General features: G+C 37.7%; 1 protein-coding gene across 3 annotated transcripts in view; it reads right to left on the bottom strand.

The window, feature by feature from the left end:
• CBR4 (carbonyl reductase 4) overlaps positions 1 to 14,497 on the bottom strand; it is a 103,864-nt gene that overhangs the window by 84,260 nt on the left and 5,107 nt on the right. For 2 of the 3 annotated variants that reach the window (XM_043971013.1, XM_043971011.1), the window contains exons 2-4: positions 12,279 to 12,399; positions 10,994 to 11,130; positions 7,170 to 7,304 (exon numbers count right to left, since the gene is read on the bottom strand). In XM_043971013.1, coding sequence (XP_043826948.1) covers positions 7,170 to 7,304; positions 10,994 to 11,130; positions 12,279 to 12,399 — 393 coding nt within the window. The remainder of the gene's footprint in view (positions 1 to 7,169; positions 7,305 to 10,993; positions 11,131 to 12,278; positions 12,400 to 14,497) is intronic. The other variant, XM_043971012.1, reaches the window with a different exon arrangement.

Raw genomic sequence — 14,497 nt, forward strand, 5'->3', positions numbered from 1 at the left:
TCTTTATGACAGCAGCAGAATCAGACATGACAAAGACTTGTTGGGCCAACTTGTTGCAACTTGATGCAAAGAAACACCATACAGGAAAAAAAAATGTTCTGGTCATAACTGGCTGTAATGTTTTTTGTCTCAACATAGAGAGTTAAAAGTTAAGAATGAAGTAACAATGAATTACACAAAACTGCAAAAAAAGCACATTCTGAACTGAAGCATCAATTAAGCAATAATTATAACTTTAAGCATTACACAACCTAATATGAATGAGAATGCATTCTATGAAGAAGACTAGACTCCAGGAAAATAAATCTTTATGCCAAACAAAGATCAGTCTTTATTTAAATGGATTCTAAATAGTCATTCCACTTATACATGATTATACCTAAAAAAGAAAATTAGAAAGCAACAAGGATCTTGTAAAATTAGAATGGGACATTAGATATGGGAATAAGATGTTTAGCATCAGAAGATGCTAAATACCAAATAATTCTTACCAAAATGATTTCATTTCTTTTTTAAAAAGCCATCCTGGGGGCAGCTAGATGGTGCAGTGGATAAAGCACTGGCCCTGGATTCAGGAGTACCTGAGTTCAAATCCGGCCTCAGACACTTGGCACTTACTAGCTGTGTGACCCTGGGCAAGTCACTTAACCCCCATTGCCCTACAAACAAAACAAAACAAAAAAAAAGCTATCCTAACATTATAGGTTTAAAATGTTAGTTCTTTCTGTTCTTGGTATGAGAAATGAATGGTTATCAGGAAAAATACTTTAAGAATCTATAATTGGAACTCTACACAAATGAAATTCACAATCCTACTACACCTTAATAAATGGATCTTTATGATTTGTTGTGGCCAAAAATTTCACAAGTCATTGACCCATCTTATTGTGATTAGCCTCTCTGCACTTATTAAGGCTAACTGTTGAGTTTACAAGTCCCATTGGTCAGTGGTCAGGCTTGTACTCAGTACTTTCAAGCTTAGTCTGACCTGCCAGAATTTGTCACACATAGCCTTTACATAGGCTTTGGTGGAGGGTTAGAACAGCAGAAAATAAAAATATAGACTCTATGGTAAATATAGTTAAGGACTTACAGCGAAGGTCATAAAAGAGATGCTACTTAAAGGAAAGTTTACATTTCATAAACTACCTTGGACTGAGATGCAATCATCCATCACAAAGACTGGAAAAAGACTGACTAAAAACTGGACAAGAGCTACACTTAGCTCCATACCTGAAAAGACTTGTTATACATTCCTGAATTATTCCCTAACTTCTTTTTTCATTTGTAAATATCTGCTACCTTCTTAAGTAGTATTTTGAGAATTTAATTATGTGTTAGTATTTTTGGTATGCAAACCAATTCTTAGATAAATTGTACAAAAACAGTTGTATCTGGGGGCAGCTAGGTGGCGCAGTGGATAGAGCACCGGCCCTGGAGTCAGGAGTACCTGAGTTCAAATCCGGCCTCAGACACTTAACACTAGCTGTGTGACCCTGGGCAAGTCACTTAACCCCAATTGCCTCACCAAAAAAAAAAAAAAAAAAAGAAAAACAGTTGTATCTGTAGTGGAAGACAGGTATAGTATAAATAAATGAAATTCAATTACCTTTATGCAAGGGACTAACAATCCCCTTTATTACTAAATCTTTTATCATAGCTAGTAAGTCTCTCTCTCTCTCTCTCTCTCTATATATATATATATATATATACACACACATATGTATATGTGTACATATATGTATGTATATACATGTATATATGCATGTGTGTGTGTATCCCAAAGAGATAAAAGAAAAGGGTTAAGGACCTATTATTACAAAAATATTTATAGCAGCTCTTTTTTGTGGTGGCAAAAAATTGAAAATTGAGGGGATGCCCATCAAATGGGGAATAGCTGAACAGGTTTTGGTATATGATTGTGATGGAATATTACTGTGTTGTCAGAAAAATCTGGAAAGACTTATATGAACTGATGCAAAGTGAAGTGAACAGAACCAAAAGAACACTGTACACAGTAAAAACAATATCATAATGATAACTGTGAAAGACTTAAACTACGCTAATCAAGATCCAAGACAAATTCAAAGGATCCATGATGAAAAATGCTATCTACTTCCAAAAAGAAAACTCTGAATGCAAATTGGAGCATACTTTTTTTTTACTTTATTTTTCTTGGCCTTTTTTTGTCCTTTTTGTTGCAACATGGCTAATATGGAAATATGTTTTTCATTACTTCATATGCATAACTGATATCATCACATTGTTTGTTTTCTCAAGAAGGGGAATAGGGAAGGAATGAGAGAATTTGGAACCCAAGAAATTTTTAAATGATTGTTAAATATTTTTTACATGTAAACTGGGAAACATTTTAACAAATGAAAATATGTATATTTTTAAAGTATTATATCAAGTACATAAGGAAAAAGTCACTGCCCTCAAGGGGCTTATAGTCTAAAAAGTGGACAACAGAAAGAAAAGGAGAATCAAATGACACAGACTATATAATCAAATCTTAAATAATTAAAATTAACTGAAAATGATAACTTTTTTGTGTGTGAGGCAATTGGGGTTAAGTGATTTGCCCAGGGTCAAACAACTAGTAATTGTCATGAGTTTAAGGCCACATTTGAACTCAGGTCCTCCTGACTTCAGGGCCAGTGTTCTATCCACTGTGCCACCTAGTTGCTCCAAATGATAACCTTTTTAGAGGATTCAAATAAAGAATCTCAGAATATTAAGTACAAGAAATCTAGACATTTTTCTTAAAGATAAAAAAGAAAAGGCTTTTATTCTCTAGCATGGATTTTTATTTTCAAAGGTGCTTATTATACTGAAAAAATCACTTCAGATTTATCAGAAAAATTTAATTAATATTTTTAAATGCCCATCCATCCCTTTAGCCCTCAGAGTTGGAGCTATTTTCAAGTTCAATTTCAACGTGTCCTCATTAATCCACTGCCCAGGTGACTCAGCATCCAATTAGTCTTGTTACTGATTCCTCTCTGTCCTTGCAGCACTTGCCAACATACTTCTGTTCTTACTGTGCCCAACTAAGTCATTTTGGGGACTACCTTGGGTATTCAACAGAATCATAGACACATACAATGAGAGCTGAAAAGCACCAAGGAGACCATATAGTCCAATCCTCTAATTTTATTTACTTTATTTGATAACTGAGGGACAGTACAACATAGGAGAGGGCAAAGAAGAAGGCCAAGGTTCAACTTCTGGCTTTGACACATACCGGTTTAATTAAGCAAGTCATTTCACCTCTCAGTGTCCCCAGACAGCTAAGACTGTAAATTATGGACCATATTTATTGAATTAAGTTTCTCGTTAGATCTGTAATAATACAATGAATTTCTCAACTGTGAGCTGCCTACACTGATAAAATTACTGGTTCAGTTCTTATACCAGTATCCCTTTGAAATTTTTAATATTTAATCAACTTACATTAAAAATAAACTATCGCAGTGGATAGAGCACCAGCCCTGGATTCAGGAGGACCGGAGTTCAAATCCGACCTCAGACACTTACTTAACACTTACTAGCTGTGTGACCCTGGGCAAGTCACTTAACCCTCACTGCCCTGCCCCCCCCCCAAAAAAATTTACTACAGCCTGCTTTAACCATGACCCAGTCATTGGATACATGGGTTGCCAACCCCTAAATTTATACACATGGAAATGCAGATCCAGAGAGGTTAAATACCTGCCTGTGATCCCCCATTTATTGAGAGTCAGAGCTCAAGGGCTTCTGACTTATAAGTAGAGGGATCTTTCGATATCACACTTCTTTACAGCCTGCACTATTCTCCTTAGGAAATGACAGGCTGCCTCAAGCCTGAGCTCCAGCCTCTGCTGCCAGGACTGTCTGTCGATGACTTCGTTGCCTAACCTTCTGCTGTTTGCCTACCTTACTCTCCCAATGCCATCCTCTATATGCCTGCTCTCCACTGCTGGTTCTTCCTGGGGCTGACCACAGCTAGCATGGCCCTGGATTTCCTGTCCAGCCCAGCAGCGATCTTCTTAAATGTCTTGTCCTTATGGTCCTCAATCTGGCCTATGTTGACTTATGTGTAAGTGAGCTAGCAGGCATCCCATAACCTCTAGGGCAGAGGATTTTCTCCTATGCCATCCTTTGATTTTATATTTGCAGTCCCAAGAAACTTATACCCATCTGCCGTATCCCCAGACAACATTTGCAATGGATTGATTCTAAGTCACTATAGGTATGTACCACCATCTAACATAATGAAACAGAACCTCAGCATCCCTTAAATTCAAAGCTTTGGGTTAGGTAAATGAATAGTTTCTTATTTTACTCATTCTGTTAGCTTGAAATTTTTTTTGTCTCAAGTTTTTAATCACATTAGGCTACCTATACTGTATTTACAGTACTTACAGGATAACATTGCCTCCCCATTTTTGAGCACCTACTTAATCCAGAATATAGAAATGTTCACTCCAAAGAGTACATTCCTCTCTGTTCTCACTCACCACCCTCTGGACTTTCTCTACCATACCAAAGTAGCATTCTCTTCCTAGAAATTCACTTCATTCCACTGGCTCCTTCCTTTGCTTGGTCAATTCCTCCTAGATCCCCTATTTGTTTGCTCCTTAATTCTTCTCTGGGTTCCACTAACTCTCCAAACTTTTTCCACCATACCTTCTTACTTCTCAGTTCCATATTCAGTGTTGTCTTCCCCCATTAGAAAGTAAGCTCCTTGAGGGTAGGAAATGTCTCACTTTCTGCATGTATCTGTGCATAGCACAGTGTCTGGCAAATAGTAAGCATTTAATAAATGCACGTTGACATGACTTGACAACCTAACTCCCAGAACCGTGAGGATCAAATGAGATATTTGTAAAATGCTTTGCAAATCGTAAAGTGTTAGTTAAATGCTAGCTGTGATTATTGTTACTGTTGTTATTATCATCACTAATAGTAATGTGTCAAACACCCATTTTACTGGCTCCATAGTACACACTGTAACCTTTTTACATTCAACAGAAAATTAGTTTTTAAATAACACACTAGGATTTGTGCCTTTAACCAGTGATAATAATGCAATATATTGGAATACCATACTATTTGATATACCTACCAGCTCAAACATTAAATAAATAGCTGTTCCTTTTCTCCATTCTCTAGTGGAAATGTCTTTCAAGTAGTAAACATAAACATTTTCCACCTTTACAAAGTAGCAGGAAACTAAGGGAGCCCCATAGGAATAAAAGTAATGTTGGTATGGGAATGCTGTATCACTTAATAAAGGAATACTTGCCAAAACAAAGTAGAGGATGTTAAATATTTCCCAGCCAATGAGATTCATCCAGTAAGAAATTTATAATTTTTTTAAAGTACCCTTGAGTTAAAAAAATAACCGAGGCATTCTTAGCAAGTAACTGCTCTTCATGCAGTCCACGCTATGATTCAGAGAATGATAAGGTACTTTGAGTGATACCCCTTGTTTTTCTTCCTCCTCCCTAAGTGCTTTCTGGCCATTTCACTGATAATTGCTACTTACAGTAGCAAGTAAGCAGGAAACATACAGCTGACTTTTTTTTTAGAGATGTTCGTTTCTGATGCAATACAAGGCTATATAAAAGCCTGCCCCAGGTTTCTTGAAACTTCCTCTATATAATTAAACTGGTTTCCCAACCTCCCAACATACCTAATCAAATCCCCAGACAAGCTAATCCCCCTATGAAAGAACTTGCATATTTTGTACAGAACTTCTTGGTACTGAGGCAATAGTAGCAATATAAAATATGCAACAAATATTGGGGAATATGCAATAAATAGGGAATGACCTCCACAGAACCCGCTACCCCCCTGGGATCATAGCAGATGTTCTTAGAGTAGCAGAGAAGAGCATATAATAGATTTATAATTAGACAATTTTTAGTTAATAATAATTAGTATTTATATAGATTTCCCCAAATTTCAGAAAATAATTATACAGTTAATCCATGACAGCCACTAATCCAAAATTACTCACTTGTCTGAAGTGTAATATTATATCACTTTGGGCAATTTTTCTTTCTTGATTATATTTTGCCTAATCTAATTTTAAAATCGGCTTGCTTTCCAAAGTACATATAAAACTTCCTGTTTAGGATAATGCAATGAAAGCAGTACTAAGATGACAGCATGGGGCAGCTAGATGGCACAGTGGATAGAGCACCAGCCCTGAGTTCAGGAGTAGCTGAGTTCAAATCTGGCCTCAGACACTTAACAGTTACTAGCTGTGTGACCCTGGGCAAGTCACTTAACCCCAATTGCCTCACTAAAAAAAAAAAAAAAAAAAAAAAAAAAAAAGAACTAATGGTCCTGACCCATATCCATTACTTACTAAATTGCACAGATTTGGATTGGCCCAATAGAACTCTGTAGAAAAATTAGCAAACTCCTCCCCACAAAAAAATTCAATAGGCCACAAACACAATATTTTAAACAATCTCTGATATTTGAGTACTATTTTCACTGCTCAAAATTTAATCATTACAGAATCCTAAAGAAAGAGTAGTACAAGTCCATTCCCTTATAGCAATCTAATCAGGGGGTAAAAATAACAGCTGTTCCACTCAATATCAACTATCTTTAGTAGTAGGGAGCAAAATATTTCTGACTAAATATACTATTACACTGAAATATTCATTTCCGTCAAAAGTCTGAGTGTCAATCCTTGCCAAACTTTTGATACTTCCTAATAAGCAATAAAAAGGACTTGTAAAAAGTTATATTATGTTTATAGTCATTGATACAGCATAGTCAATACAGAAGAACAATTAAGCATTTAAAAAGAAAAGCATTAATAGAAAAAAGGAGAAGAAACTAAGCAGTCTAATAAAAAAAATCAGATTTTCAGTAACTAAAAAACTGAGAGTGGATAAAATCAGTAAAAGACCAAAGAACCTCCATTTTTTCATGCTATAAAAGTAAACATGAAGGAGACTCTAGTCGTCAGCATCACTTCCTAGAAAATGTAAAACATTGTTCCAAAGATTAAAAAAAAATAGAATGACTAAAAGAAAAAAAGCACAAGGTATTTTTCTTTCTTCCCATTACCATTTGTGTGTGTGTGTGTGTGTGTGTGTGTGTGTGTGTGTGTGTGTGTGTGTGTGTGTGTGTGTGTTTCATTTCCATAAACTTATACTGACCTGGGGCAATAACATTCACTCGAATTTTCTTTCTGGCTACCTCTTTAGCAAGAGAACGGGAGAAACCAACTAACCCTCCTTTGCTAGCACTGTAAACACATTGGCCAGGATTTCCTTTTGAACCAACAATACTTCCTGCAAAGAAAAAGAAAACATTCTTACTTAGTGATTAATTAGTTAAGTTACAGTTGGGAACTTGAGAATTTTTAGAGTATGCTTTAAAATGTATAAATCCTAATGCTTTTCCCATCAGGAATAGTATTAACCAAGAGTCGAATTCTGCTCTAAAGTAAATATTGACAGTGCTATTGGGCTGATACTTTGCTTGGTGTACTCATGCTCACTCTCATGGTTTTACTTATTAGCTGACTGCCATGACAGCAGTGACCATAAAGCTATAGCTGATAGTAAATAACTTCCATGGAGACAGAGTTGACAAAAAGGCAGCTCTGCCTGTTAGCGGAACCTAAGGGGATAACTGGCCAATCACTTCAAGACAAGCATTGAAAGCTCTCTTGTTAAGTCTCTCAGCATGCTGGAGTAGAAGGAACACTGCCTCAGAAAAGAGGGACCATCTCAACAACCATAAGCAAGCCACTTAACTTCCTACATCTCGGTTTCCTTATTTGTAAGATGAAGGACTGAATTCGATGACCTCTAAGGTCTTTCCCAGCTCTATGATCCTTGAGGACAAAAATGGAGAAATGTGGAGTGTAACAGAATACAATTAGTTGAATTAAAAGACAATAAAAATAGAAGAGCCAAAGAGTAGTATTTTAATGAATCAATGTCAACCAAAAAGGAACTATCTAGTAACTCTTCCTATTGTGAGAACAGGCTCTGGACTCCTCTCAAAAAGGAAGAGATTTAAGTTCAGAGAGTCGAGCTTTGGTAAAGTGAAATTTCCCCGAGATAATGTCAGGAGTGCAGGAGGACTTATTTGGAAGGAGGATATGCAAAACCAATGGATTGAGAAATACTCTAAATTGATTGGATATGAAGACATTGAATAATTATATAAACAGGTTTTCTAAATGTGCCCTTTGATTACCTAGATTTCCGGGTCACATTGTAACTCTCAAGTGACAGGCCAATGGCAAATGAGGGAGGGACTTAACGTGCGTTAGGCGAATAGGATAAAAGGAGCCTGCGAGCTCCTGTCTGTTCTTTGCACTAGCTTGCTGCAACACTGAATCACTGTTTGAAGTGCCCTTTCTCAAGAGAAAGAGCCTTTGACACTTTGCTGCTGAATTCTGGAAAATTATTGAGATGGGGTTGTTTTCCTCTCACTATGTCCTATTTAAGGATCTGTCCTATTTAAGATTTAACAGGTGGAAGGAACAGATAATAAACCAAGCAACCTAATCGAGTTCTAAAATATCTACAAAGAACAATGGCCCAAATGCAGTCTTGTGCTTGGGTTCAAAAAATCAACTATGTAAGTACATGGCTTAGACAACAGATTATGTGAAAAAAGTCTTGAGACAAAGTTGTAGTGAACCTCAAGGTCAGTGTATGGGGAATGGAGGTTTGAGGGAAGGAGAAGGATTGGGCTATAGAGATTTGATCCAAAGGTAAAGAAGGCTACTCTAAGGCCCTGAGCACTGACACAATGCCCTGGGGTAGGTAAAGAGAAGTGAAAGGATGAATAACTAATAGTATTTTTTTTTTTGCAGGGCAATGAGGGTTAAGTGACTTGTCCAGGGTCACACAGCTAGTGTCAAGTGTCTGAGGCTGAATTTGAACTCAGGTTCTCCTGACTCCAGGGCCGGAACCACCTAGCTGCCCCCTAATTGTATGTTTATGCTAACAACTGATTTATGAAATTTCGTACAAAAAACCATGTTTACATAGCAGTGTGTCAGAGGCAAGATTTGAACCAAGGGAGGGAAGGAGGGAGGAAGGGAAGGAAAAAGGGAGAGAGGGAAGGAAGGAAGGAAGGAAGGAAGGAAGGAAGGAAGGAAGGAAGGAAGGAAGGAAGGAAGGAAGGAAGGAAGGAAGGAAGGAAGGAAGGAAGGAAGGAAGGAAGGAAGGAAAAGAGGGTTTATTAAGTACCTACTATGTGCCAGGCACTACACCAAGCACTTTACAAATACCTCATTTGATACAACAACCTTGGGAAGTAGGTGCTATTATCACCTCCATTTTATATCTGAGAAAACTGAGGCAGACAGAAGTTAAATGACTTAGCCAGAGTCACATAGTTAGTAAGTACTGAGGCCAGATTTGAACTCAGTTCTCCCTGACTTCAGGTTCAATGCTATCTATCCACTGTGATGCCTAGCTGATTTGATTATAATATTTAATTTTTAGTTAAAATGCCTTTAATTATAAAATTAAGGAAGTTTTAATACATCTAGAATTCTAGATGTCAAAATTGGCTTAAATAAAAATAAAATTTCAGTTTGAAGTGGCTAATATGAGGTTTGGGGTTTTTTTTGCTAACATGAATTAATAAAGTTTTCATTTGGGGTTTTTTGGTCAGGTCTGTGATTTCATTATTTTATGTAACTCCTGATAGGGAAATTTTCTCTAACAATGAAAATCAGAAACTCATCTGCAACTTAAAGTCTTAGAGAATGGCTTCTGGTCACTGAGAGGTTAAATGACACACAGACAGGATATGTCAGATGTAAGAAGAGAGGAAAGAAGGGGCAGCTAGGTGGCGCAGTGGATAGAGCACCAGCCCTGGATTCAGGAGTACCTGAGTTCAAATCCGACCTCAGACACTTGACACTTACTAGCTGTGTGACCCTGGGCAAGTCACTTAACCCCAATTGCCTCACCAAAACAAAAACAAAATCAAAAACAACAAAAAAAAGAAATACGGTTTATTTTAAGAAGCAGAAATTACTTCCAAGGACCTAATATAATTTGTATTATCTATCAGAGTCTCTGGATGATCAGGTTTTATAGCTATAAAGGATTTATTTGAACTGTATATACATACACAGATCTTTCTAAAGCACAGCTAGAAAATGTATTTTTCTATCCTGAGTCACTGATCATAGAAAATGGGCCAAGGGCCAAGGAAACCTAACTTTTATTATTTAACATTTCATTTATACACCCACCACTGATTAAGTGCCTACACTGGTAAATGCTGAAGGAAACTTAAAAAAAAAACAAACTACTGAGAGAAAAAATATAAAATATCTCAAGCACTAAAATTTAATATTAATAGAAAATTTTAAAATTCTATTCAATAAAAACAAATTCTATCATTTTACTTCTGGAGTATAAACTCCTTGAGAGAACACATTATATTAATAATAACATTCATCTTTATATTCCCCAGTGCCTCGAACAGTGTGCCACACAAATCAAGTACTTAATATATATATTTGTCCAGTGTTTTTGTTTCTGTGAATACTATGCCTAGCTAAAGAACAGGCACAGAGCAGGGAGGCATCACAGGCTGAGAAATGAGAGCTGCACTAAGACTTTTGGGACACCTCCACTACTAGCTTTTCACAACTGTCAAGGAAACTATTTCAAAGCCCATGTATTGTTGGATTTGGGGGATTAATTTATGATAATGAAATTCCTGCTCAATACTTACCCCACAGATTAGAAGTTTCTTACTTCCATTATAGTGTCAAAAAAGTTGCTCTCTGAACAATATTAACTTTTATTTGCATTTTGAACTAGTTCACGAATGACCTAGAAATCTCACACGGTTAATTTGTTTATCAAACCCCTATTTGCATAAAAAGTACAAAAATGAGCTTCAGGCCCAACTATGGAGAATTTCACTTCAAATCAATGAGGTGAGAAGTCAAGCCTTCTTGTAATGTGTGGTATTTAGAAATTAATAAACCCACCTATATTAACAATAGAGCCTCCCTGTTGTTGAATCATGTTCTTCAAAGCAGCTTTACATGTCAGCATGGATCCCAAGAGGTTAGTGTGAAGCTGGGACACCATGTCTTCAGTTTTTGTTCTTAGTAACAAGGTGTCTCTACGAAGAACAAGAGACACAATTTTTCTGTAAAATGTGACTCCCTCGGGGTTTATAACTTTCAAAGAAGAGTTCCCGGTGTGGATCATCTGGATAGTATAGCTAGAACTTGACTATTACAGGCTATGGAAAGCACGGAAAGAGGAAACAGGCATTTGTTAAATACCTACTACGTACTAGGCAACGGTGCGAAGTGCTTATCACATGTGATCCTCACAACCACCCTGGGAGGCAGGTCCTATTATCATTCCCATTTTATAGTTGAGGGCACTAAAGCAAATAGACATGAAGTGACTTGCCCACTGTCACACAACTAGTAAGGTATGAGGCTGGATCTGAATTCAGGTCTTCCTGAGTGCAGGCCCAGAGCCACCTAGCTGCCCCTGCTAGAGGCTAGGGTTATTTAGTTCACCTGATATTCTTCCGAGGTAATGCTTCTTATACAAAAATGCTCCTGCCACAGAAAGTGGAACCAACTGAATAATTCAATCGGCCACACTTAGGCTTCTCTTGGTACCACATGATATGCTAAACATCTGTCAAGCATCTGCTATGTGCCAGGCACTGTGCTAAGTGCTAGGGATACAAATAAGAAAAAGACAGTCCTGGCTCTCAAGGAGTTTACAACCTAATAAGGGGAGACAACAAAAAAGGAAACTGAAAAGGGAAGGGCAGGGGTGGGGGAAACCCGGAGGTCCCCAGCTTGGGACAGATGAAGATGGTGATAGAATGAAAGGGGAGCAGAGCAGCTGGTGGCAAAGCAAGAGCTGGCGGGCATTTGGAGCCCTCTATAAAGGGAGGCTACTGTTCCACCCTGCAGCCCTTCATCAGAGGGGCAGAAGCAACTGAGAGTATCATAGGGTGTGAGGAGCCAAGCTGAAGCAATCTCCATGATAAGCAGTTTCCTGATGATGATACGTTTATCTGGTGATGAGTTTACTCTGGGCAGGGCATAATGAAGGTACTGGTAGAGTTTAAGCCAAGCTGAGCAGTTAGCAGCCAATGATCAACAAGGACAATCAAAATTTCAATATGTCAAAGTTCAAAGGTTAGAATTACACGAAACATTCATTTAACATCCAACATGTTCATACACAAATAATACACATCAACCATATATTAGATGATTTAAAAATTCAAAGACTGACCTGTTTATGCCAGCTGCATTTACCAAAAAATTAACACGACCTAAGTTTTTCTCCATCTCTTCAAATGCGTTTTGAACATCTTGCTCTTTAGCAACATCACAGCGAAGTGCCAAATGATCTCCTACACAAATATAAAGTGACGTTATGAACAGGTTTTGTATTTTTGAAGTATTTCGACTTTTTAAAAAGGAGAACTCTTTAAAAAGGTCCAACTATCCAGGAGCTCTGCTTCATTGTAAGGCATATTTTTCTAAACATATATGACTTCTTAGTAAGCTAAGAGTCTGTTAAGGTTAATTTTGTCATCTTAGCTAATTGGACATCTTGGTGCCATCTTACTCAATTCAACTTATACGAATGATTACTACTTTTATATTCCTCATACTAGATTTTTCCAAATTTATGTCTAGTTCCACCAAGTGCTTCTAAATGTACTCTTTTAGGGCCTGGAGGAACTAATTAAGACATTGCTCTGCCCTCAGTGAAACTAATCTTAGTGTTGCTGGTAGTTAGCTTTGGGGAGAATTTAGGTAATTAATTCACTCAAAAAATGCCAACTAATTTTAGAATCCTCTTTTATATAATAAAAAATGGGGTTTAAGGGCAATAAAAATGACTTAACATACCCAAATTTAATGTTTTGGGGGTTTTTTTTGCAGTTCCCATACTCAGTTAAAGAATTTAGGACTACCTATTTAGATTTAAATATCTGGCCCAAGCTCTCCTGTGCTTCAGTCTGACATCGCCAGCTGTCTTATTAGACATTTAAGCTAGATGTGAGACAAATTTGGGGGAGTCAGGGCAATTAGGGTTAAGTAACTTGCCCAAGGTTACACAGTGTCAAGTGCTTGGGGCCATATTTGAACTCAGATCCTCATGAATCCAGGGCCAGTGCTTTATCCACTGCACCACCTAGCTGGCCCCAGACAAATCTTAAACCTAAAATATCGAACACATTGTCTTTCTCCCCCTAAACCCACCCCTCTTCCAAACTTCCCTATTTCAATTAAAAGCATCATCAGTCTACCGGTTTCACAGATTTGTGGTCAGTATTATACTCCACTCCTCAGTCTCTCTTATCCCCAATATTCAATCAGCTATCAGATCTTGTTATTTCTACCTCCACATCTTTTACATCCAATCCCTTCATTTTTATTTATACCACCACCACCTTAGTTCAGGCTATGACCACTTGTCCCCTGGATTACTACAACAGCCTAATTGGTCTCCCCACCTCAAGTCTCTCCCTACTTCCACACCTCAGCCAAGGTGATTTCCCTTAGGCCCAAAAGATCTGCCTTCTGCTCACATGCCCCACAACGCTACCACTCCATATAGTCTCTTCGAGCAATAGCCTCCTGCTTAGTTTCTAAAGCCCTCCAGGACAAGACCCCATCCTATATTACTCTCTCATGCACGAAAATCCAGCCAATAGCACCCACACTTTAGATGCCCTTCCTCCTTACTTCTTCACCCCCTTCTACATGAAGCTTTTCCTGACTCCCCCAAATGCCAGCGCCCTCTCTCCCTAACTGCCTTCTATTTATTCTATATATACTTATCTAAGTACATGCCATCTTCCCATTAGAATGTAGGGTCTTTGAAATGTAATTGTTTCATTGTCTTTGTATCCTTAGCCCTTAAAAGACAAAGCATAGAAGTTGGTAAATCGACTGATCAAATAAAAAGAAGGAAGTTGATTCAGGGATTGTACCGTTACAGGCCATGGATGCTTCTGGGTGCGTGTTTCAGGGCAAGTAGGGAATATCCCAAAGTTCCCTGTTCTCAAAATATCATTTCATTGAATTAATGCTGTTTCATGATTGAGGAACCATATAACAAAAAGCTACAAATTCAGTAATACTTTCAAAAGACTTTGTATTTTATTCATTATTCATCACGATGGCACCTACATGTTTGAAAAATAGTGACACCCGAATGTGCAAGAAACAACTGATTCAGTCTTACATAAGGTCTGTGTACTAATTGGTTACGCTGAGTCAGTGAATATTTGGTTGAAACGACAATGCCAATCCTTTCACTTAAACATGACAAAACTGAAGATCTGAGACATTACATAATTTGTCCCAAGTCAGGGTCAAGTTGAGACGTTCCCAGTCCCCTGGATCATTTTCTACACCTCCATCTGTGCCCTCCCTCCCACCCCCTCGATCCCATCTTCTCCCAGGGTCCTTCTCTCCAACACATTCCACATGCCT

Source organism: Dromiciops gliroides, chromosome 6, assembly GCF_019393635.1.
Source record: "Dromiciops gliroides isolate mDroGli1 chromosome 6, mDroGli1.pri, whole genome shotgun sequence".
NCBI classification, from domain to species: Eukaryota; Metazoa; Chordata; class Mammalia; order Microbiotheria; family Microbiotheriidae; genus Dromiciops; species Dromiciops gliroides.